The 22,561-nt window shown below is 48.4% G+C and overlaps 1 protein-coding gene and 1 long non-coding RNA gene across 6 annotated transcripts; one reads left to right on the plus strand and one right to left on the minus strand.

Annotated features, from left to right (window-relative positions):
- Positions 1–2,901: 2,901 nt before the first annotated feature.
- Ccdc51 (coiled-coil domain containing 51) lies at positions 2,902–22,557 on the minus strand. 5 transcript variants are annotated; one of them, XM_041676914.1, is made up of 4 exons: positions 22,274–22,557; positions 5,662–5,981; positions 4,309–4,473; positions 2,902–3,857 (listed from the first exon to the last, which is right to left on the minus strand). In XM_041676914.1, exons 2-4 carry the CDS (start codon positions 5,971–5,973, stop codon positions 3,102–3,104), a joined length of 1,233 nt encoding a protein of 410 aa, XP_041532848.1. In that variant the 5' UTR covers positions 5,974–5,981; positions 22,274–22,557; the 3' UTR covers positions 2,902–3,101. The 5 variants fall into 5 exon arrangements, with proteins under 5 accessions (XP_041532848.1, XP_041532845.1, XP_041532847.1 ...); XM_041676911.1 differs by having other exon boundaries at positions 21,967–22,557; XM_041676913.1 differs by lacking the exon at positions 22,274–22,557 and adding an exon at positions 14,217–14,306.
- On the plus strand, positions 14,359–18,992 carry LOC121464203. The gene is made up of 4 exons (XR_005976498.1): positions 14,359–14,461; positions 14,559–14,614; positions 14,697–14,784; positions 18,559–18,992. It is a non-coding gene; the product is annotated as an uncharacterized LOC121464203 (long non-coding RNA).
- Positions 22,558–22,561: the final 4 nt, after the last annotated feature.

The following is a 22,561-nucleotide window of genomic DNA, read 5'->3' on the forward strand; positions in this document are numbered from 1 at the left end:
GCCGCCCTCCCCCCGCGCGCCGCCCGGGTCAGGCCGGAAGCAGCCCGGAGAGCGGGGTGCGCGGCCCCAGCCCCCCGGGACCCTTCATTCCGGTCCCGCGGGATCGGAGTTTGTGAAGGGCCGGGGTGGGGGGGGTAATCAGCCCCTCTCGTTAAGTGGGGGTTGTTGCAACCCCGGCGGTAGCCATGGCTACGCGGACGTGTAGGGTGAGGAGCCGAGCCCGGAACGTGGGCGGTCCGCCCCGCCCAGCGGGGGCCTCACCTGCGCGCGGCTCGGGACCAGCCGCTCGCCCCACTCACCGAACGCTAGGGGCCGCGGCCATGGTTGCTTGCCTTTCTCCTGGTTGTAGTGATACAGCACTTGCCCTGCCAGAGTTCGATGGGACTCGTGTCCCTCACCTGCCCGGCCTGTTTCCAAACCACCATCTTCACTACCCGCTACGCGCCTCGCTCTGCGCCCCGAGCGCCCTCTTTCCCTTCTAGTTCCTGGCCCTTGTAGTCATCTTCCCCCAACTTTCTTCACCTGAACTCCTAGGGGCCAGCTTTCTCCTCTTCTCACCTGGCCCTGCCCACCTTTCCTTCTCCCAGGACTCCGCAACACCCAACCTCTCCTTCCGGCCCCCACCCCTGGCTGTTTGAGGAGAGCCCGGGCTTTGGACCCAAGTTTGCGCCACCACTAAGCCATGTAACTTGACACCTCTCCCCCAACCTATTTGCTCACCCACAAGTGGGGGTGATACCACCCATAGGCAGGGAAGTGAAAGCAGAACACGCTGCCTGCCTAAGTGGGGTCTCAGTTCCTTCCTTTCCTCCAACGCCCGTACCTCGAGCTATCCAGAACTCAGAAGCTTTGAGCAAGTCTGGACTCCCTCCTTGGAAAACACCTGGGTCTTCCTGGGCAGAAGTTCTCTCCCGAGGCGCAGTGCGCTGAGTCTTATGCAGGGCCTTTCACACCCAGGCTTGCCGACGGCAATCTGTGGAGCCAGGACCTGACCCATCCTGAGGGCTTTTGGAAGACTTTAGCTCAAGGGCATCGGCACAACATCCAGAAAGGCAAAATTTGCCATATATAGAAGCCTCTAAGGTTAGAGGGCTCTTCAGCAAGGAAGCCTTCCACGTAGGTCATGGCACTCAGAGCTGATGCCAGGATCCTCTTCCACCACACCCTTCCGCCCCGTCTCAGGAATGGGGTGGGGGCTGCGCTGGCTTGTTTTTTGTCAACTTGACCAAGCCTGAGTTATCTGAAAGAAGGGAACCTCAGCTGAGAAAAATCCCTCCATAAGATCCCGCTGTAGGGCATTTTCTTAATTAGTGATTGATGGAGGAGGCCCCAGCCCCTTGTGGGTGGAGCCACCCCGGCAGGTGGTACTGCATTCTATCAGAAAGCTTGCTGAATAAGCCCTGAGGAGCAAGCCCCTAAGCTGCACCCCTCCAGGATCCTGCCCTGTTTGGGTTCCTGTTCAGACTTCGTAAATGATGAACATAAGCCAAATAACCCTTTCCTCCCCAGCTCGCTTTTGGCCATGGTGTTTCATCGCAGCTGTTGAAGCTGTAAGATGGTCCTTTCACTATCTCCGTGCTGTCTAAAACAGCCTTCCCCTGAGGTCCCAAATCACCCCTTTTTCCTCCACCTCCACCTTCAGCACCTGATTTCAGTCACCTAGGGCGTCGTCAGCACATCGTGACAACCCTTCCCCGTTCCCTCACCCCGGCCTGACATTCAGACCGCCAACCCAGGACTCCAAGGCCTTTTCCCCACCCTCTAGCCTTATGCTCCACAGCTCTCCCAGATCTATCCCCACCTCAGCGGGGACGGTCTGCCCTGACTCCCTCGCTCCCACCCACTTCTGCAACTTACAGGAGAGCCCCTTCCGTGTGTGGGGAGTCCGCTTAAACCCACTTACTCAAGTGCATTCTCCTTGGAGCTAACTTTATCCCAGAGGGGAGCCTGGCCTCATCCATACAGCTAGGATACTTCCTGGCCCTTCAGGTGCTGGGAACCACTGTATACCGAGAATGAAGTGTCCAAATGACCAAGAGACTAGGTTCTCAGAGGTTCTTGAACTCGAGGAGCCATTTGGGCCATGCTTGCTGTTTGGGGATGAGCACAGTTCATCCAAGAGTAGAGGCTCCTGGTGGGAAACACTTCTGGCTCCAAAGGCACAAACAAGCTCCCACCTGAAGTATACAGCTGTGGTGACCCTGGGGGTGAGGGTGCCCTCTGGGGTGCAGATGCACTCTGGGGAGTGCTATTAAATTGACTCCCCACTACGGTTCTACACCCCTAATACTCAGGCACCGAACAACACTCCACAAATTCTGTTTACACAAGGCCACCCACGCCATTTAACTGAGGAAGTCAAGGGTCACTGTTCCTCTGAAAAGAGGTCAGAGTTCTCAGGGCAGTCCACACCTGTTTTTCACTGTACCTTTAACTACTTCTCCGTGCTGCTACCAGCATAGGTCTGAACTAGACCCATGCCTTTCGAAGGTCCAGGCGCATGGGGAATACTTTGCACCAGGGCATCAAGGATGCAGACAAACCATGGATCTGTAATGATGTCCTCCATCTCTTCTTTTCTTCTGAGCACACTTCAACATCAAAACCAGTAAGTTCCTCTCCTCCCTACCCCATGGCAAAAAGCTATGCACCAGGCTAGGTTCTGTTCACTTGAACAGACAAAACAGGAAGACAGGAAGGCCCAGCAATCAGAGGGTAAGTCAGTATATTCAAAGTGAGAATCTAGACCTTAGGGCTAACCTCATCTAACACAGTCCTGAGCTAGGACCAAGATGAGGTAAGAAAGGGTGAGTTCTCTTACTTCAAGCAGAACCCCACGTCCCAGATTTCTGAAGTCAATGACAAAACTGAGTCTGACGTAAAACCCTTTTAAATAATACAAATTCTTAGATATTTTAATTGAACATTTACAGAAAGTTTTGATAATTATGTAAATAAGTATTACCTACAAAATAAAAAAACACCTGCTGGTCAGCTCCTTAGATGACACTCAGTCTGAAGCTATATGCGCCTCAAGACTGATTATATCACCAACAACAGCCACCTCCACCCTTAGGCCCCTTTGAAGAAGGATCCCAGGGCTAACTGGTCTTGAAGAGCATGTACAGCACAGGCAATGTGGCCATAAAGGTCACACAGGTGACCAGCGTGCTGCAGATAGTATTTCTGTTGACTTGTGCTTCTAGCCTCTGCCCCATATCGGACAGGGCCAAGACCACGCTCCCTTGTTCCAGCAAAGAGCTGGGCAGGGTCCCATCTACTGGATCCACCGGGCCTGGATGTGCCGCAGCCTTTGCAAGCTGAACCACCCCAGCCATCTGGCTGCAAGTCTTTTCCAGGCCATCAAGCTGCTCTCGTAAACCCTCTAGGCAGGAATGGACCTGCCGGGAATGACTGAGCTGTTCTCTCATGGCAGCTGAAAGGGTTTCTATGTCCTTCCCTTGGGTAGAAGAGGACCCTGTTGGTGACCCAGAGCCCTGGCCCTGCCCAGTGTGCACCAGGCCCCTCAGATCCACTATAAGGTCCTTGAGGTCTCTCTGCTGGAGGGAGTAGCTAGAAGCCTGTTCACGGATGGCCTCCTGGAGACTGACAGGCCCTTTCTGTGCCTCCAGGAGTAAGGCCTTCAGTTCTTGTAGCCGGACACGGTTAACATAGGTGGAGCCAGCCACACCGATCAGAGCTCCGAGGACTGACCCAATGAGGGACCAGTTCTTAGTTCTCTCGGCCCTCGTGCGCTCCTTCTCATGACTCTCCCGCACAGCTGCGGAGAAGAGAGAGAACTTCTCCCGCTCTGAGTCTTCTGCACGCACGTACGCTGCTCGGAGCCTCTTCTCTTCCTGTGGGAGCAAAGTGGTGTCAGGCAGCAACCAGGAGCTTGTGACTGCAGCCAGTGCCACAGGGCCACTCCCCTGCCCCTGGCTCCACAAACACCTGCTGCCTGAAGAAGACAAAAAACACCTGGCTGGTGGTAGGAGCAGAGCTGGGAGGTGGGGGGAGTGTGAAAGGCGGCCACAAGATCTTCCCACTGGGCAGTCATGCAGAACACATCTCTAGGGAATAAGTGGGCGGCATTCCCTGAGCCAGCACCTCCACACACTCTTCAATCACTCGGGTGTCAGTCCTTTGCTGGACTCTTCGCCCAGTACTCAGGAAAGAGCAGGTACACAGGCTCCGGAAGCCTGGGGCCATGGCCACCATAGGAGCATCTAATTAACAGTCAGGGTTAAACTCCTCCACAACCTGCTGTGCTGGGGCCTAGGACCCTGTGCAGGTGCCTGAGGTGCTCACCTGCAGCATCCGGTGCTCCACAGTGGCCAGTTCCAGGTACTGGTTGTCCTCCCTGGAGACCCGATCCAAACGGTCCCTCACCTCCTTCAGCTTAGCCTGCTGTGCCTCTAAATTCTCCCGAGCCTCTCGGACAAGGCCACGAGCCACCATGAACACTTTCTCTGCCTGCAGAGAGAACGTCAGATGCCATCAGACCTTTGTCCATCCCCATCCGGGCTCAGCTTCACAGCTAACAAGGCCACAGCTGAACAGAGGTCACTGGGGTGTCACTGTGAAAGGTAGAAACAGTTCTTGGACCTTAATCCCGGCTCACTCTGGCATGCTCAACATGCAGCCATAGGCCACGCCCATGTGAAGCACTGGATTTATTCATTCAAGCAGAAATAACATGCCCCTGAGAAACTTGCAAAAAGCAAACAGTGACACAATCTTTGTCCACTAATACCAGCCAACTCCTGTCGGATGGAAACCACCACGAGGAACCAATGTTCTTATGCTGTTTACAGTGTGCTGCTGAGGCCTACAGTACCACCACCAAAGCATTGCTACAGCCTCCAGCTGATGGCCCTGGAAATTCCAACTCAGCAAAGCTCACTGGTACAAACAGTATCCAAGGAGAAGAGACACCAGTGCCTAAGCCTCAGTTTCCTCCTCCCTTGCCACACTGCTCTGTATCTGGGTGGGGGCAGGTGACGGGATGTACTTCCGCTGCCACCAAGGACTTGAAAACCACAGGCGGCTCTGTCTACTTCCCAATATAATGTTTCCCAGTGCCCTCTGCCTTCACACCATAGGCAAAATCCACAAAGGACAATTTGCTGGCCTAATACAACTGGGGAGTCATAGGCTAGGGCATTTTAGCAGAGAGCAGTAGGTATAATTACAGAGAGACCTTCACCCCAGTAAAACAGACCCAGATTTTTGCGTGAGAGAGTCAAATGTTTCTACCAGTGATGTTCATTTCAGAAAAGGCAAGTTTGAGCTGGTGTGGTAACCCACGCCTATAATCTCAGCTCTGAGGCAGGAAGATCACAAGTTCGCAACCAGCTAAAATATACTGTAAGTTCCGGGCCAGACTGGACTTTGGACAAAACTCAGTCTTAGAAAGAAAAGAAGGCCAGCTGTGGTAGCACACAGCTGAAATCCCAGGCTCAGGAGGTGGACACAGGAAGATCAGGAGTTTGGCTACAGAGAGACTCCAAGGCCAATCAAGGACATGGAAGGCCTGGTCAAACAGTGTTCACACCGTTCCCAGCTGTCATCACGTGTGCCACTGGGAACTGTTTTGTTAGGAACCCAAGTCGTATTTCCCCAAACGAAGGCAAAGGCAAGCACCCTGGCTCCTCTCCTCACCTCGGTTACATTCCCCTGGGCCTCGCGAACTTCATTGAGTCCCACAAACTCTTCGTATCTGTCCCACCAAGCCTTGGCTGTGGAGGCCGCTTGCTGCTGAATGGTGTGGCCCAGTGTTCTTCCCAGTGCGGGGAGGCGGTGATACAACCCTAAGGCTGCGGCCTCTGGTCGCTTCTCTCTGGGCTGGTTGGGACCAGGACTGCACAGAGTCCTTGTCACAACGAGGTCCATTCCCAAGAAGCTTTTCCGTACCAGTACATGGGGCACGCCCACAATGTGCTGCATGGCAAACACGGGGCTGTACCGTGTCATTGGAGGAGCTGTGAGGAAGAGACCAGAGAGATGAGCCCCTGACCAAGAAAGGCTAGGCTTCAGGAGGGTCTCCAACGCTAGGCCTGGTGCTGAACAGACTAAATTCCGCCCCTACAGCAAGGGGAAGGCCAGGCTTTACTATGAGTCTGCAGGAAAAAGCTCATCAGGGCATCATGCCTTTGCTCTCTTCCCATGAAGCCTTAAAAACCACCTCCCCTGCTGTTTGGTTGGGGGCTTCACCCCAGCCCCCTGGCATACATATATACAAGGAGTCTAAAAAATGTTTAGTTAAAAGCGTCACCTCAACCCCTAACATCTTTATCCAAAAAATCCTGGAATGTTTGGCTGGGGGCTTCACCCCAGCTCCTGGCATAAGCCCCCTCCCCTGGGAGTGGCTGCAGTCCAGATTCCACCTCCAAGAAAGACCACCAAATGGTGACCCCCCCCCAGAGTCAAGATCACTCCCACAGGCTATTTAAGCTGCCCTCCAGAGAGTGAACACATGGTCTCCCCTTTTCCCTCTCCAGTGGTCATTCCAGTTCTCCTTTCACCCCCTCTGTGTTTTTCTAGGGTGCCACCCGGGAGTGCTGGCATTTTTTTTTTTTGTTTTGTTTTGTTTTTCGAGACAGGGTTTCTCTGTAGCTTTGGAGCCTGTCCTGGAACTACTTCTTGTAGACCAGGCTGACCTCGAACTCACAGAGATCTGCCTGTCTCTGCCTCCTGAGTGCTGGGATTAGAGGCGTGCGCCACCACTGCCCGGCATGCTGGCATTCCTAAACCTGAGCATTTTCTAATTCAGTCTAATTGGGATTATTTCATCGGGGGAGAGGTTTGTTGGTCAGAAAATACTTAACACCTCTCACCCCCCCAACTACATACATACCATCTCCTAGGTCTCTAACAGGACCTAGGTGAGAATCTTGGTGCTTGCTTTTTCTGCTAATGCCAGAGAAAATCCTCAAACCTGGGTTGCCCATGCTGACAAAAAGATTAACAAAGGCCCTGTGGACTGGTCTGATGGTACAGGTTTGTAATCCTAGCTCTTTGAAGCTGATGCAGAAGGCCTGAAGTTCAAGGACAGCCTAGTCTATATAGCAAGTTGTAGGCTAGCCAGGACTACACAGTGAGACCCTGTCTCAAACAGCAATGGTAAACAAAATAATAATAATGATAATAATAATAATAACAAAAAGTAAAGATGCGTTTTAAGGACTAGGCATATAGCTCAGTGACAGAGCACTGCCTAGCATGCCTGGAACCCTAGGTTCAATCCCCAGTCCTGCAAAAACACAAAAAAACTCCCTTGGGAGTGGTGGAACTAAGAACGAGGGGGAAAGTTAACTTCCAGAGTCGTTTTTTATCCAAGTCCCTCACATCTAACTTCCAGAATTACTGAGCTAGCCACTAGCTCTCCTCTGAAAGGACAATTCCAGGGAGGGAAAACCTGTTTTCCCCTGCTTTTCTTAGGTTCAGGTCACACCATCACTCTGCCCTCCCACTGACTTTTCAGGCTCCCAAGTCCCTGTCTCACATTTCCCAGCTTCCTCCCCAGCTCCAGCCACTGCTCAGCATGGCAGGCTTCTCTGCTCACTTTCAGGTTTGGGCCCTAACAACACCTACTTCCTCTGACCTGAACAGGACAGGGAGTACCCAGAGTCAGGCACTGCCCCAGCCCAAGAACAGAATGGACTCAGAACCCCAAAGGGAGGGCTAGGTTACCCAGAATCTCAGAAAAACCTGGCAGTGTCCTCTGGTCAAACCACATTAAGCCCTAAAACGTTGACCAGAGCGACATCTGGTGGCCAACCAGACAAAGCAAAGGGAGTCGGCCACAGAAGAGGAGGAAGGGCCAAGTGGAGAACACAGAAAGGTTTCCTCAAACTGTGGCTGGGATTTTTCCTTAGTTTCAAGACATAAAGCTTCTCACAGGTGGTAACTACGAGATGGCAGGATAATTTTGATAATTTCTTCTTTATATACATACTAACTTGATCACACGGAAAGGATATATGTAAACAAACACAGGTATGGGGGGGCTTCCTCATGTACAGACCTGCTCGCAGCATCAGAGAGACTTTTGGTCCTTTTGAAAACAAAGCTGGATAGCCAGGGACACACCCTCTGGTCAAAGTAGGCTCCTGCTGAGAGCCCCAGAAGAGGGCATCTCTGTGACACTGGTTCCAAGCTGGAGCTCTACCTGAACTCTGGAGGACCATGCCCAAGGCAGCCTACAATATTCATGCCCTGGTGGTTGGGTGATCATCCTAAGCCCCAACACCAGGGCCTTCAGAACAGAGGTTACAGCCCCAGAATAGTTCTGTAAATATACTTTTCATTACAGCCAAGCACAATCCCCACTGTCCTTCCCAGCAACACTTGGTAGGAATGAGTTGGCCGTTGCATATACTGCAGCCTCACACCTCCCCCTCTATCGCCCTCCACAGCCCTCTCAGTGTTGAGGACCAAACCCAGCAGAGCCTGGCACTTGCTGGACAAGCCCTGTATCACTATACCCACAGCCGCTTCCCAGCTCTCTTGACCCCATTCTATGGTTCAGAGGTCCCCGAAATTAAGAGGCACTCAGACATCTCTGATTGCACTACAGCCTTCAAAGTCCCCATCTCTTCCTGAGGTCACTGCTTCCTTTCAACTTCCCCCAGCCTTTCAGTCCAGCTCCTGGCTTGTCCTCCGCTGGCTGTCTGCTCTCAGTGCCCTGGAATGTCACTTATACCTGGCAGAGAGGAGCCCGAAACCTTGTTTCTGACACAGCAGCTCAAGGGGTTGCTAAGACATGAGGAGGAGCAGAGTCTCCAGTTTCCAAGTACTTGGCATAAAGAGATCTGGCAGAAGTCAGTAAGCTCAGGCCCTCCCAACCTCCCCCCTCTTTCTTCTTTCCATAGCCATGTTCTGCTCCAACCACTTTGACACGCTAAGCATGACCTGCATGACTCTGTGCCCTGCCGTCTCCCCCAGCGACATTCTGCTTCCTCCACGAGACTATGTGGCTCATCTGTCTCCTCAATTGTCCCCTTGCAGTAAGGTCTTCCTTGACGACCTCCTTACCAGTCACCTTTCCTGCTGTCTGTATCAGATATGTATTTCCTCGCACAAACAAGCACTTGGTAATAGCAGAAACTTCAAAGAGAAAAATGTCAATACTCCCAGCTTGTTGCCCTCTCTACGCCCTCCTTCCAGCCTCTCCTTGCCACCCCATCACACACTGCTTGTCTCTCAATTTCAACAACATCCATCCACAGGCGTCTTATAGGACCCTCAACCAACAAGGGAAAAATTATGCTGGCAGAGGAAAAGCTGGGAAGCTCTTGGAGTTGTCTACAACACGGAAGGTGGCCAATGCAGCTAGCAGGTAAGGCAGAGATGGGTTGAGGGGGCGAGGCTTGACAGACGGACAGAGACCATACTAAGCAGGAGCCTAAGAACCGAGTTCAGATTCTTGTCTTTTCAGATCAGGTCTCCCACTACCACCAGATGGCTGCTTGCTTCCTACCCTGCCTTCTTCATGCTTTTGTCATGTGGCTTTTTTGTTTTGCTATTTTTTTTCTTCAAGACAGGGTTTTTCTATAGCTTGGGAGCCTGTCCTGGAACTTGCTCTAAACACCAGGCTGGTGTCAAACTCACAGAGACCTGCCTGTCTCTGCCTCCTGAGTGCTGGGATTAAGGCGTGTGCCACCCCCACCCCCGGCCTGTCATCTGTCTCTTACCCTCACTTGCAACTGATAGTTTGCTTGTTTCTCACCAAGAAACGTGAAATGGGAGGGGGCACGTCTACAGATTCTAGCAGCCTTTCTCAGCTGTCAGTGTCTGCCCAGCCACAGCCCCTTACTGCAGTGCTGGGAGTTAAACCCAGAATCTTGCCGGGTGGGCAGTGATGGCGCGTGCCTTTAATCCCAACACTTGGGAGGCAGAGGCAGGCAGATCTCTGTGAGTTTGAGGCCAGCCTGGTCTACACAGTGAGTTCCAGGACAATCAGGGTTGTTACACAGAGAAACCCTGTCTCAAATAGCAAGAGAAAGAAAGAAAGGAAGGAAGGAAGGAAGGAGCAAGAAAAGAATAGAAGTCAGAATTTTGCACATGCTAAGCAAGCAGTGACCTTGATCTCTAGTCCTCACTTTCTCCCGCCTCTTAGGAAAAGCAACACGCAGCCTCCGACACTGCTCAGTCATTGAGACACCTCATCTAGCAACTGCCCCATTTCTTTGTCCCTGTGTGCCATCAGATGCTTTGACAGATTGCCAGACCCTCATCTCCACTGTTCTCCTCCCATTTAAACCCTCTCTGCAATGGCCTTTGCGCCCACCCTTGTCCAGATATGTATCTGCTCAAATGTCACCTGTTTCATGTAGATCACCTCCTCCACTAAATGTGATGGCCAGTCCTGGATCCTCATGGCATTTGCCCTTCATCAGCCTGTGCCTTGTGAGAGCTACCTCTTCATTCAAAAGCCACTTCAATTGGCTTCACTTGTCCTCATCTCCCTAATGGCCAGACACAGTGCTCAGGTTCCTCTTGCATACAGTTTTCTGGATTTAAAAATGCTAGAGGGGGCTGAGACGGCTCAGTGGTGAAGACAGCGTTCTGATCTTGCAGAGGAGACAAATTTGGTTCCCAGTATGCAGATGGGTGCTTGCCACCACGTGTGACTCCAACTATAGGGAGTCATCACCCTCTTCTGGCTTCCATGGGCACATGCATTTATGTGCACATTACTCCAGACAGACACACATATGTACATGTGATTAAAATAAAATATAAGGGTTAGGAGTAGTGGTACAAGCCTTTAATCCTAGCACCCAAGAAGCAGAGGCAGGCAGATCTCTATGAGTTCAAGGCCAGACTGGTCTAGATAGTAAGTTCCAGGTCAGCCAAGGATACAGAGATGCTGTCTCAAAAATAAATAAATAAAAAGCTGGGCATACAACTTTAACCCCAGCACTCGGGAGGTAGAGGCAGCCATATCTCTATGAGTTTGAGACCAGCCTGATCTACAGAGGGAGTTCCAGAACAGCAAGGACTACACAGGGAAACCCTGTCTTGAAAAACAAAAAACAACGAACAACAATAATATATATCACACATATATAATATTACATTACACACATATATAATAGAGCATATTTTTAAATAATTTACATTATAATTGGGTATGACACACGTCTTTAATCCAAGCACACATAAGGCAGAAGCAGGCAGATCTTTGTGTGCTCTAGACTAATCCAGACTACACGGTAAGCCCCGGTCTCTAAAACAAACTCAAAAAACTGGTTTTGGGGTTGGACAGAAGCCTCAGAGGTTAAGGATTATTGCTACTCTTTTAGAGGTCCAGGGCTTAGTTCCCAGGACCTGTATCACATGGCTCACAATCACCTGTAATTCCAGCTCTAGGGGCTCCGACTCCCTTTTCTGGCTTCCAGAGGCACTGCATGCATGTGGTACATGGATGGACAAGCAGGCACACACACATACCCATAAAAATTAAAAATCTATTAATGAACCAAAACAAAATGCTACAAGGCTAGAGATGTAGGTAGGGGGTACAGTATTTCCCTCGCATGGGGGAAGTGCTGGGCTACATCCCCAGTGTTGGAGAAGAATGCAAAAGCATTCCTCATACTCAAAACGATGCTCATACCCGCCATCCCAACTCTCGGGAGGCTGGCAGGCAGGCAGACTTCCAAGTCCCAGGCTAGTCCAGTCTACACAGTGAATCTGTTTTTTTTTCTTTCTTCTTCTCCCCCCCCCCCCCCCGCTCCAGTTTGTTGAGACAGGATTTTTCTGTGTAGCCCTGGCTGTCCTAGAACTCACAGAGATCCTCCTGCCTCTGCTTCCTAAGTGCTGGGATTAAAGTTGTGTGCCACCACTGCCCAGGGAGTCTCTGTTTCAAACCCCAGAGAGAGCAAGAGGAAATGCTTCTATCATTGGTTGTAGTAATATTTGCATAATCTTTCATGCATTAAAAAAATCACTGAATTGTACAAATTAGGTAGCTGAGTTATACAGTTATATAGTGAGTTTTAGATCAGTAAAGCTGTATTAAAGAATAATAACTGTCTTGAAAAACAAGAAGAAGAAGAAGAAGAAGAAGAAGAAGAAGAAGAAGAAGAAGAAGAAGAAGAAGAGGAAGAACTGGGCTGGAGAGATGGTTAAGAGGGAATATAAGCTAGAGTTTGGTTCCCAGCACTCACACTGGGCAGCTCGCAACTGCCTGAAACTCCAAGTCTGGGGTACCTGATGGCTCTAGCTTCTGAGCGCTCTCTTGTTCGCTCACTCTCTTTTACACACACACACACACACACACACACACACACACACACAATGGGAGAGAGTCTTCTGTTTTGTGTTAATTTCATTGGTTAAATAAAGAGACTGCCTTGGCCCTTTAATAGGACATAAAATTAGGTAGGCGGAGTAAACAGAACAGAATGCTGGGAGAAAGAAGCTGAGTCAAGGAGTCACCATGATTCTCCTACTGGACACAGACGCAGGTTAAGATCTTCCCTGAAATGGGGCTGTGTCCCCGACACCCAGCCGCCCACATGGCTAGCTTATGCCCCAAAATAATTACACGGAAACTGTATTCTTTTAAACACTGCCTGGCCCCTTAGTTCCAGCCTCTTATTGGCTAGCACTTACATTTCGATCTAACCCATTTCTAATATCCCTGTAACACCACGAGGTGTCTTACCAGGGAAGATCTTAACCTGCGTCTGTGTCCGGTAGGAGAATCATGGCGACTCCTTGACTCAGCTTCTTTCTCCCAGCATTCTGTTCTGTTTACTCCGCCTACCTAATTTTATGTCCTATTAAAGGGCCAAGGCAGTCTCTTTATTTAACCAATGAAATTAACACAAAACAGAAGACTCTCCCCCATCACACACACACACTCATAATTAAAAATAATATTTTTTCCAAAAGCTGGGAGTATAGTTGTCTAACATGTGTAAGACCCTCGTGCACACACACACCCCACATCTGTGACTTCTTCAGTCAAGACTTTTTCTCCAGATTCTATATTACCTAAATGTCCAGCCCATATCACTGCTTGAAAATCTAATCTAACTTTATCTACCAAACTGCTTTTTCCATGCTCTTCTCCACCATGGTTTACGGTAATTCATGTACAAATGCTAGACTGACAACCTCACATAACCCTAGACCCTCCGTTTTATCTCTGATCTCAATCCATTCCATTAGCAAAATTCCACTGACTTTCTAAAACCAGGTGCCCGTCCCTTCTAGCTCTGCCAGGGCTACAAAGTGGTTTCAATGACCAACACTCTTCGGCTGGACTATCTCTGCTGGGCTTCTCCCTCTCTACTCCAGTCTCTGAGGTCAGCTATCAACAAACAGCCAGTGGTCTTTTCAGATGCTGGCAATCTCAGGTCTCTGCTTAAATTCTTCAACAGTCCCATGTTTCTTTCAAGGCAAAAGTCAAAGTCTTCACAGCTTACAGGGGATCCGACTCATTCCTCTGACTGCACTTCCCACTAGGGTCTCTTTTCTCCCTCCCTTCAGTCATGAAGGACTGGACCAGGAGAGGCAAGCCCTCACCTCAGGGTCTTGGTACTGGTTCACTTAGAGGTGGCTCCGTGGCCTTCGTCAAGTCCTGCTCAAATAGTCCATGAAGTCACCCTATCAAAAACGGACATTCTACCCCCGCCCCAGGGAATATTCCATAACCACTTTCTTTGTATCTTTTTTCTCCCTAGACAGGTCACATATAATATGTGATACATAGTTTACTTATTTGCTTTGCTGTAGGTTTACCTTGCTACAATGTCAGCTTTGCTGAATCGCCCAGTCCAGAGTACTGTCTATATAGTACAGTCAACAAGAACAATGTCAGTACAGAGTACTGTCTATATAGTACAGTCAACAAGAACAATGTCAGTCCAGAGTACTGTCTATATAGTACACAGTCAACAAGAATGAACTAGAAGAAGAATTTGCAAACGGTTACACTCATTATTTCATAAAGTCCAAACTTCTTCCCGCGGCTTCCAAAGCTGAGGACCAGGTGAAATTGGCCACGGCCATCTCCCATTCTCTATCGTTCCAGCCAGCTGTGCTTTCCTGGGTTCCGGAAAGGAGCTTCGCACGCGCCTGCCCCTCTACCTGCACCACTTTCTTTCTGTGCATGATGACAGGCCTTATAGCCATACGCCCCCCAGTCGTACCCCCCCCCCCCCCCCCCCCAGGTTTCGGATCGTCCTTCCGCCTCGTACCTTAAGAGCCTAAGCCTATTAGGCTCCAGCGGTAAGGCCCGCGGCTGCCACTCAAATGACCTCTGACCGGGTAGCACCCACCCCTGGAGAGCGCGTCCTTTAAAAGACGTGAGGGTAACTTCCTGCTTAGAAGCCAATCAGCGAGCCCGCCGCGCGGCATAGGCGCCAGTAGTAAGCTCCGTTTCCGGCTTAGGATCAGGGTCTGGAGAAGGGGGTGTCTGGAGGAGCCATGTCGGGCCGGGAAGGTAAGGCTGTTTGGGGTCTGGGGGACGGATGGACGGGGAAGAACTAATAGGGCGGTAGATGGCGGGGATGGGCCGAGCATGCTCGTGTCGCCCACAGGTGGCAAAAAGAAGCCCCTGAAACAGCCCAAGAAGCAGGCCAAGGAAATGGACGAGGTGAGGACGGGAGCGGAGGCGCGGGCGGGCGCAGAGGGAGTGGGCGACTGGCTTCGAGTGAACCTGCTCTGCCTCTCCGCAGGAAGATAAGGCTTTCAAGCAGAAACAAAAAGAGGAGCAGAAGAAACTCGAGGAGCTAAAAGCCAAGGCCGCGGGGAAGGGACCCCTGGGTAAGTGAGGGTGGAGCGCAGCTCTGAGAGACAGATGCTCGGAGCCAGTGTAGGTACGAGGGCCAAACAGGTCTTCTGTTCCTGGGGTCCTTGGTGAAATTGCGGGACCCTCGTGTCCACGCTGGCCAAACCCCCGGCCTGTCTTGGCTTTGCAGCAGTACGGAGGGATGGGAGTGGAAATGTGGCCAGAAAATAGTATCTCTTGCCTCGCGGACACCTTGGGCTTCCAGTCCGTAGGGAAGCTACAGAAATGGAAACACGAAAATGTACACCGAACAGATGCATATAGCTACGCTTTTGAATATTGTCCAGTTTCTGGCTTCTTTATAGTTTGTTACATTATAACGTAGAACTTTTCCTTGCTGCTTACATATCTGTAATGTTGAGTTCTGAGTCACCTTTGGGTGTGTCTAGACTAAAAGATAAAAGTCCAGGGATCTTAGTATGTATTTTTCTCTGCTTGCTATTTTGTGTTTATTTGTGACTATGCCGGGAAACAGTGTCCTATGCCCCACGTTTCTCACTCTACCTTGTTAACCCAATCTTCCCCATGGTTCTGCCTCTTAGGAGTGAATTACAGGCCCAGCAGTCCTAATTCTGCATTTAAAAAACCTTTTTATTTTTGTGTTTTCTGTGTATGAGTGTTTTTCGTGCATGTCCCTGTACCATGTGTGTGCAGTGCCCTGAGAGACCAGACAAGGGTATCAGATCTCATGAGACTATAGTTACAGATGGTTGTGAACTGGGAATCGAACCCAGGTCCCCTGGGAGAGCAGCCAGCACTCTTAACTGCTGAGCTGTCACTCTAATCCCATTTTTTGTTATTTTGTTTTTTAATTGCTTTGCCTCTTCGTATTCTTTTTTATTGCATTACTTCATGCATGCTAGACAAGACCTACACCGTCATTATTATTTTGAGACATGTTTTTGCTAATTTTCTCAGGCTGGCCTTGAATTTATGATTCTCCTGCCTTCATCTCCTACATAGCTGAGGTTGGAGTTTGTGCCACCAGCCTGGCTTTGTGTACATTGTAAAAGCACTATTTTGCATTTTCTAACTAGTGCTGATTCTGCCTGGTATCATGTGGCACATACTGGAAACTGTCACCCCAAGACCTATTACAGTAGGCTTGATCTCTTGTTATCTACATGGCAATGAAGTCAGGTACCTGGTGCCTTCCTTTAATCTGTGTTTATGTTAAAAAGGTTCAAACCTTGAAGTCCTATACAGATTGAGCATTTATAATCTGTAAATCCAAAATGCTCCAGATCTGAAACCTCGTTAGAAGTAGAAAATCTACTCCTGACTTTGGGTGATGAGCTGCAGCCAGAATGCTGAGGAAATGGAAGTGTTATTACATTAACTTCACACTATATGCATTGGATGTGGGGGTGGAAGTGTTATATTACATTAACTTCAAACTATATGCATTGGCTGTGTGTGAAGTATAAATGAGCGTTGTGTTCATAATTGGGTCCCATCCCTGAAATGTGTATATGCAAAAGTCCCCCAAGCCCTAAACACTTCTGGTCCCAGGAATTTCTGATAGGGAAATCCAACTGGTAATACTTCTTATTGAACACCATCTTTTTTGAGCTTGCTTCCTGTTTGTTTGAAACAAGGTCTCCTGGTATGACATGAGCTTGCCTTGAATTCCTTATCCTGCTACCTTGTCCTCAGAATGCTGGGATGTGACTCTGTGCCAAATTTTATCAAGAGATTTGTCATAGTTCTTTTACACCCTCATCCTTTTTTCCCCCTCAAGACAGGGTTTCTCAATAGTCTTGGCTGTCCTAGAACTCACTATGTAGATGAGGCTAGCCTCAAATTCACAGAGATCCACCTGCCTCTGCTTCTCGAATGCTGGAATTAAAAGCGTGTGCCATCACTGCTCCGCTGCACCTTCAGCCTTATGTTAGGCATAATTAATTGTACAAACATTTCACTAATTACCTACTTAGTACCAAATGTAGTAGCTTTCATTTTGTTTTGTTTTGAGACAGGGTTTCTGTGTGTATCAGCCCTGGCTGTTCTGGAACTCGCATTGTAGACCAGGCTAGCCTCAAGCTCACAGAGATCTGCCTGCTTCCACCTCCCTGAGTGCTAAGATTAAAGCCACCACTGCCCGGCTTTGGAGTGGTATTTTTAAATTGAAGGCATAAAAGCCAGTCCAGGAATATAAAATGGGATATAGTGTGTTGTAGTGTGGCAGTTAAGAATATGCAGTTTTTCCTGATGGCGGTGACTTGGCAAGCTCTGGGTCAGTGAGATAAACCACTAGGTTGATGGGGAATACAACCTAGGGTGAGCTTCTGGCCCACAAATGCAGGCACATAAAATGTGAAAGGGAAAAAAGTATGCAGTTAGAAGTTAGGCTTCTTAGGTAGAGCCCTGGCATGGTGGTGTATACCACTAATCCTAACACCTGGGGAGGCTGAGAGAGACTGAGGCAGAAAGATGAATTTTTTGAGATAGGGTTTCTCAGCATGTGGGTCACAATCCCTTGGGGTTAAACCACTTTCACATGGGTTGCCTAAGACCATTTGAAAACACTGATATTTGGATTATGATTCATAACAGTAGCAAAATTACAGTTATAAAGTAGCAACAAAAAAAACACAAAAAAAATAAAGTAGCAACAAAAACCATTCTGTGGCTGGGGGTCATCACAACATGAAGAATTGTATTAAAAGGTTGCAGGTTTAGGAAGGCTGGAAATCACTGCTATCTGTAGTCCTGACTGTGCTGGAACTCAGTATGTAGACCAAGCTGGCCTCAGACTCGCCCCTGCCTCCCAAGTGCTGGGGCTAATGACATGTACCACCATACCTGATTAAAACCTTTTTTTCATACAGTATACGTTTGTTGGCGGAGACTGCTCATTTGTTCCCGGCCTCCCAGACCCAAAATAATCACATAGAAACTATATTATTTGCAATACTGTTTGGCCAATAGCTTAAGTGTATTTCTAGCTAGCTCTTACATCTAAAATTAACCCATTTCTATTATTTTATATTTTACCACGAGGCTCATGGTTTACCGGCAAGATTCCGGCACATCTGTCTCCTGTGGTGGCTATGTGGAGTCTTTCTGACTCTGCCTACTTTCTCCTCTATCTCTGCTTGGAATTCCTGCCTTGTTCTCTTCTACCCTGTGATAGATCCAAGGAAGCTTCTTTATTAGCCAATGGTATGCAGGGGGGAACCTACATCATATTTTGATCATGTTTTCTCCTCCCCCAGCTCTTTCCAGGTCTTCTCCACCTCCCTACACACCAACTTCTGTGTTCTTTCTCTGTTTTAAGAAGGAAAAGAAAATCAAAACAAAAAACCAATGGGGGGAGCCCACAAAAAAAGGAGAGTGAATTCGAAGCCCACCCTTACTGTTTTAAGACTTTACTGTAAACAAAAAATAAAACACTTTAAAAATAGAAAAGACAAACCACCAGATGAGAATTGAGGCTTCTCACATACTAGTTTATAACCTTGAAGTCACCAAACATCCAGAACTGCTTATCTGTAACGTGGGTTGCTGTGAGGAGCATTAATAAGCCAATCTGAAAGACACAATAGTATAGAGAGTAGTCCGCAGCTCTTGAGTCATGGCCCCTGCCTCAGCTATGCTCTGTCTTTGTAGGAGAGATGGTGTTGATGAAGGAATTGTGCGTGTTTGTGTCATAGCAAATACCCAGCACAAGAGCCAGGTATTACCAAGACCCTTGAGGCATTTTAGCCACAAGTATATTTTTCCCTGAGCGACTTTTCTTTTTGCAGCCACAGGTGGAATTAAGAAATCTGGCAAAAAGTAAGCTGTTCCTCATATCTGAGATGATGGTGACCCTCTTCCATTCCTATTTAAACATCTGGATTCCCTGCCATAACATCTTTGCCATCTACAGCTAGAATGAAGTGTTATCCTGGAACCTGTTAAACATCTGGATCCCCTACTATAACATCATTGCCACCTATAGTTAAAATGAAGTGTTATCCTGGAGCCTGTTGTACATTGTAGTAAACTTTTGTAAAAAAAAAAATAATAATAATAAAATAAATAATACAATGGCTCATTGTCTTTAGTGTTCAGCAGTCCCTACCTCAGCTGTGAATTGAAAGTGAACCCAGTTTGGAATCCTGCCAGAGCCTGCTGTTTTGTCTTTGTTCTCTGATTTCTGTATCACTTTGAATTAAACCAACTCATTCAAAGGCTATCATTCTTGTGTGGTTCTTTATCTGATGGTATGCTTTTTCAGAGACTAATAAAAGAAGTATACTTTATAAAGAAAGCCACCTGTCTTTCATGATATTGAAGTTGCCATATGTTCATGTGTTTAAAGCAAACTGCAGTTCAGGCAGAGACAAGGGATCCCTGGAGCAAGCTGGACAGCTAGCTAGCCATATGGGTAAGCTCTGAGTTCAGTTGAGACACCCTTCCTCAATGAATAAGACTCCCAAGCCTGGGCTTCAACACGCAAAGGAGGAAAAGGCTGATCTTGTTAAACTTCAACTCATAATTGTTTTTCGTTGGCTTAACATTCTTCAGTACTTAAAAAAAGAAGCCAAAGTTCTTAAAATCAGGCTCTAAGGCAGTTCTTCTCAACTTTTCTAAGACTATAATCCCTTAATACAGTTCTTGTGGTAACCCCCAATCAAATTCCTTTCATTGCTACTTAGTAACTAATTTTGCTACTGTTATGAATCGCAATGTAAATATAGGATATGTGACCCTCAAGGGTGACAAGCCGCCAGTGTTGCTCTAAGTGGTCTGGACACCATTCCTAAGCCGCCACTGTTGCTCTAAGTGGTCTGGACACCATCCCTTGCCTTCTGATTTCCACTATGCACCCTCTAGTCCATTTGCAGCCACAGTAGTCTGGGGTAAACACAAACCTCACTTGTTTTTTTGTTTATTTGCTTGCTTTTGGTTTTGTTTTCCAAGACAGGGTTTCTCTGTGTAGCTTTGGAGCCTGTTCTGAAACTTGCTCTGTAGACCAGGCTGGCCTCGAACTCACAGAGATTCACCTGTCTCTGCCTCCCCAGTGCTGGGATTAAAAACTTGCACCACCACTGCAAGGCTCTTGGTGTGTTTATTGTTTGTTTGCTTGCTAGGTTGCACCCCATAGAGCCCTGACTGTCCTGTGGAGACCAGGCCTGCCTCCCAAGTACTGGGATTAAAGGCATGAGGCACTAATGCCCAGCTCTGTTTTCTGTTTGTTTTTGTTAGTGGCTAAAGAATACACAATAGGGCTGGAGAGATGGCTCAGAGGTTAAGAGCATTGCCTGCTCTTCCAAAGGTCCTGAGTTCAATTCCCAGCAACCACATGGTGGCTCACAACCATCTGTAATGGGGTCTGGTGCCCTCTTCTGGCCTGCAGGCATACACACAGACAGAATATTGTATACATAATAAATATTAAAAAAAATACACAATAGCAAGCACACACAAAGAGATCCTTGCAAAGCAGTGAGGAAGCCCAAGCCCTTCACCGTGTCACCAACTCGATTCCTTCAGTCTTACCTTTAGTAACTCCTTGGGAAACTGAGGCAGGAGGATCACAACTTGAAGGCATGATTGAGTAACAGTCAAAAAATGTAAAAAATGGGGCTAGGGATGTAGCTCATGTGAAGAGCCCTAGTTTTCAGACTCCAGTTCTGGAAAAAATTAGTGACTCTTCCCTGATTATACTCTGTAAAGCAGTAGTTCTTACCAGATGTTATCTGCCACCAACCACTAAGTAAAAAACTCTGGACTAGAAAACAATCTTGTTTGGGAAGGAGGGAGTTGAGATAGGGTCTAATCACAGACTGGCCTGGAACTCGGTCCGTATAGACTAGAAGGGCCTTAACTAAAATCTTTCTGCCTCACCTGGGATTACAGGTTGGTGCCATCATGCCCAGAAATGTGATCCTATTTTAGGGGAGACAGGATGCCGGAAATCAAATCCAGAGCCTTGAATATTCTAAGCAAATAACTTTAACACTGTCCAAACCCCATATATATTTCCTGAAAAACCTAATTGAGAGGCACAAGACTTACTTTCCCTCTAGGCCATTCATACAACTGGGAATAGGGTCTTATTAAGTAGCTCAGGCAGACCCTGAATTTGTGATTTCCAGCCCAAGCCTCCTGAGCAGTTGGAATTACAGGCATGCCTAGCTCTCACACCTGTAATCCCAGCACTCGGTCAGTTGATGCAAGAGAATCAGAAACCAACTTGGGGGCTGGAGAGATGGCTCAGCAGTTAATAGCACTGGCTGTTCTAGAGGGCCAGGGTTCAATTCCCAGCACCCACATGGTGACTCACTATAATTCTAGTTCCAGGGGAGCTGATGCCCTCGTCTGGCCTCTGACATACATGTAAGCGAAACACTCATACACATAAAAAACAGCACCTTCTTTGAGCTTTAGGACCATGGAGTCTTGCCAGCTGGCTCCCAGACCCAAGCTGCTGGAAACAACAACAATAACAACAACGAACGACAAAAACAAAAAGTCAGCAGTCATGGCTTCCTGCCCCCTAACGGAAGTTACTTCTCTTTTATTTTCTGGAATCTGATCCTACCTGACAATGAACAGTCCAATCTCTTTTCTGAACCACAGACCTTAGTAAGACTTGGGTATTCAGTCAGGCATGGTAACTCACACCTACAATTCTAGCACTTGGCGACTGACACAGGAGGATTGGAAGTGCGAGGCCATCTCAAGAAACAAAAACAGCTTGACGGTGGTTCGGGTCTATAATCCCAGCAGTCAGAGAGAAGGAAGGACATTTTGGAGTTTCAGGCCAGCTTTGGTTACATGTCAATTATATTGGAAAGCTAAGGGAAACTATTAGCAGTTGAATTAAAAAAAAAAAAACTAAGGTAGTTCTAAGTGAGCCATTGCCTTCCGACCTTTGTAGGCACCAGGCATGCGTGTGATGCACAGACATACATGCAGGCAAAACACTCATATACATAAAAAATAACAAATCTAAAAAAACAGAAGACCTAAGGCATTCTAGACCTGAGCACTCTCTGACCCGATATTTTAGCAGATTGATAGGCTCACAAGCTAAGTCTGGCACCAAGCAAGAGTCTTGATCCTGTTGCTCTCCAATCCCCCATTCCCGCTAACTGTTCCGCCCACCACTTCTGCTCACACCCAAGCAAAACCCAACTCTTTGCTCCCCTGTAAAGTTTTACCTCCTCTCTCTGCCGCAGTAACTTCCACCTGGTATCCTTGTCGAAGTTGAATATTTCTCAGTAACATCGCGCATCACCCTCTTACCCATTTTTCTTGCCAATCTCCCCTCAACCTGTTGGGCAATTCAAGGACCGCTCACAGGAAGCTTTCCTTGACTTCTTGGCCTTCATTCATCTCTATACAACCAGCGTTCGGAACATAAAGACTCTCCGAGAAATAAACGAAAGCTAACAGTCCGAGAAGTTCTGAACAGGCACACCGTTCTCGAGCTCACCCTTCCCAGACTTTTCTCAAATTCACACATACTCGAAACATTCGCTATTCTGGAAGATCCCCGCGTTCAGAAGAACCGCTGCATTCCTTCTCCCTGAGACAGTCTCGGAACACAGGCCAGGTGAGTCAACCGCGATGCGTGAGGTGAAATAGAGCTGACCCCTGAATGCTGCCCGTCTCGATTCAAGGCGAACTGCTCCTCGGAGGCTCAGTGTTCTACACAAGCCAGGGGGACAGTCACAGGTGCCGTTGGTCAGACGCTCCGCGATCCCGCCACACGAGTAATCCCGGTAGAGCTGCACAGCGCCCCGGCACAAGCGG

Source organism: Microtus oregoni, unplaced genomic scaffold (assembly GCF_018167655.1).
Source record: "Microtus oregoni isolate MIOR12 unplaced genomic scaffold, Mior012 000028F_ref0000031, whole genome shotgun sequence".
Lineage (NCBI taxonomy): Eukaryota > Metazoa > Chordata > Mammalia > Rodentia > Cricetidae > Microtus > Microtus oregoni.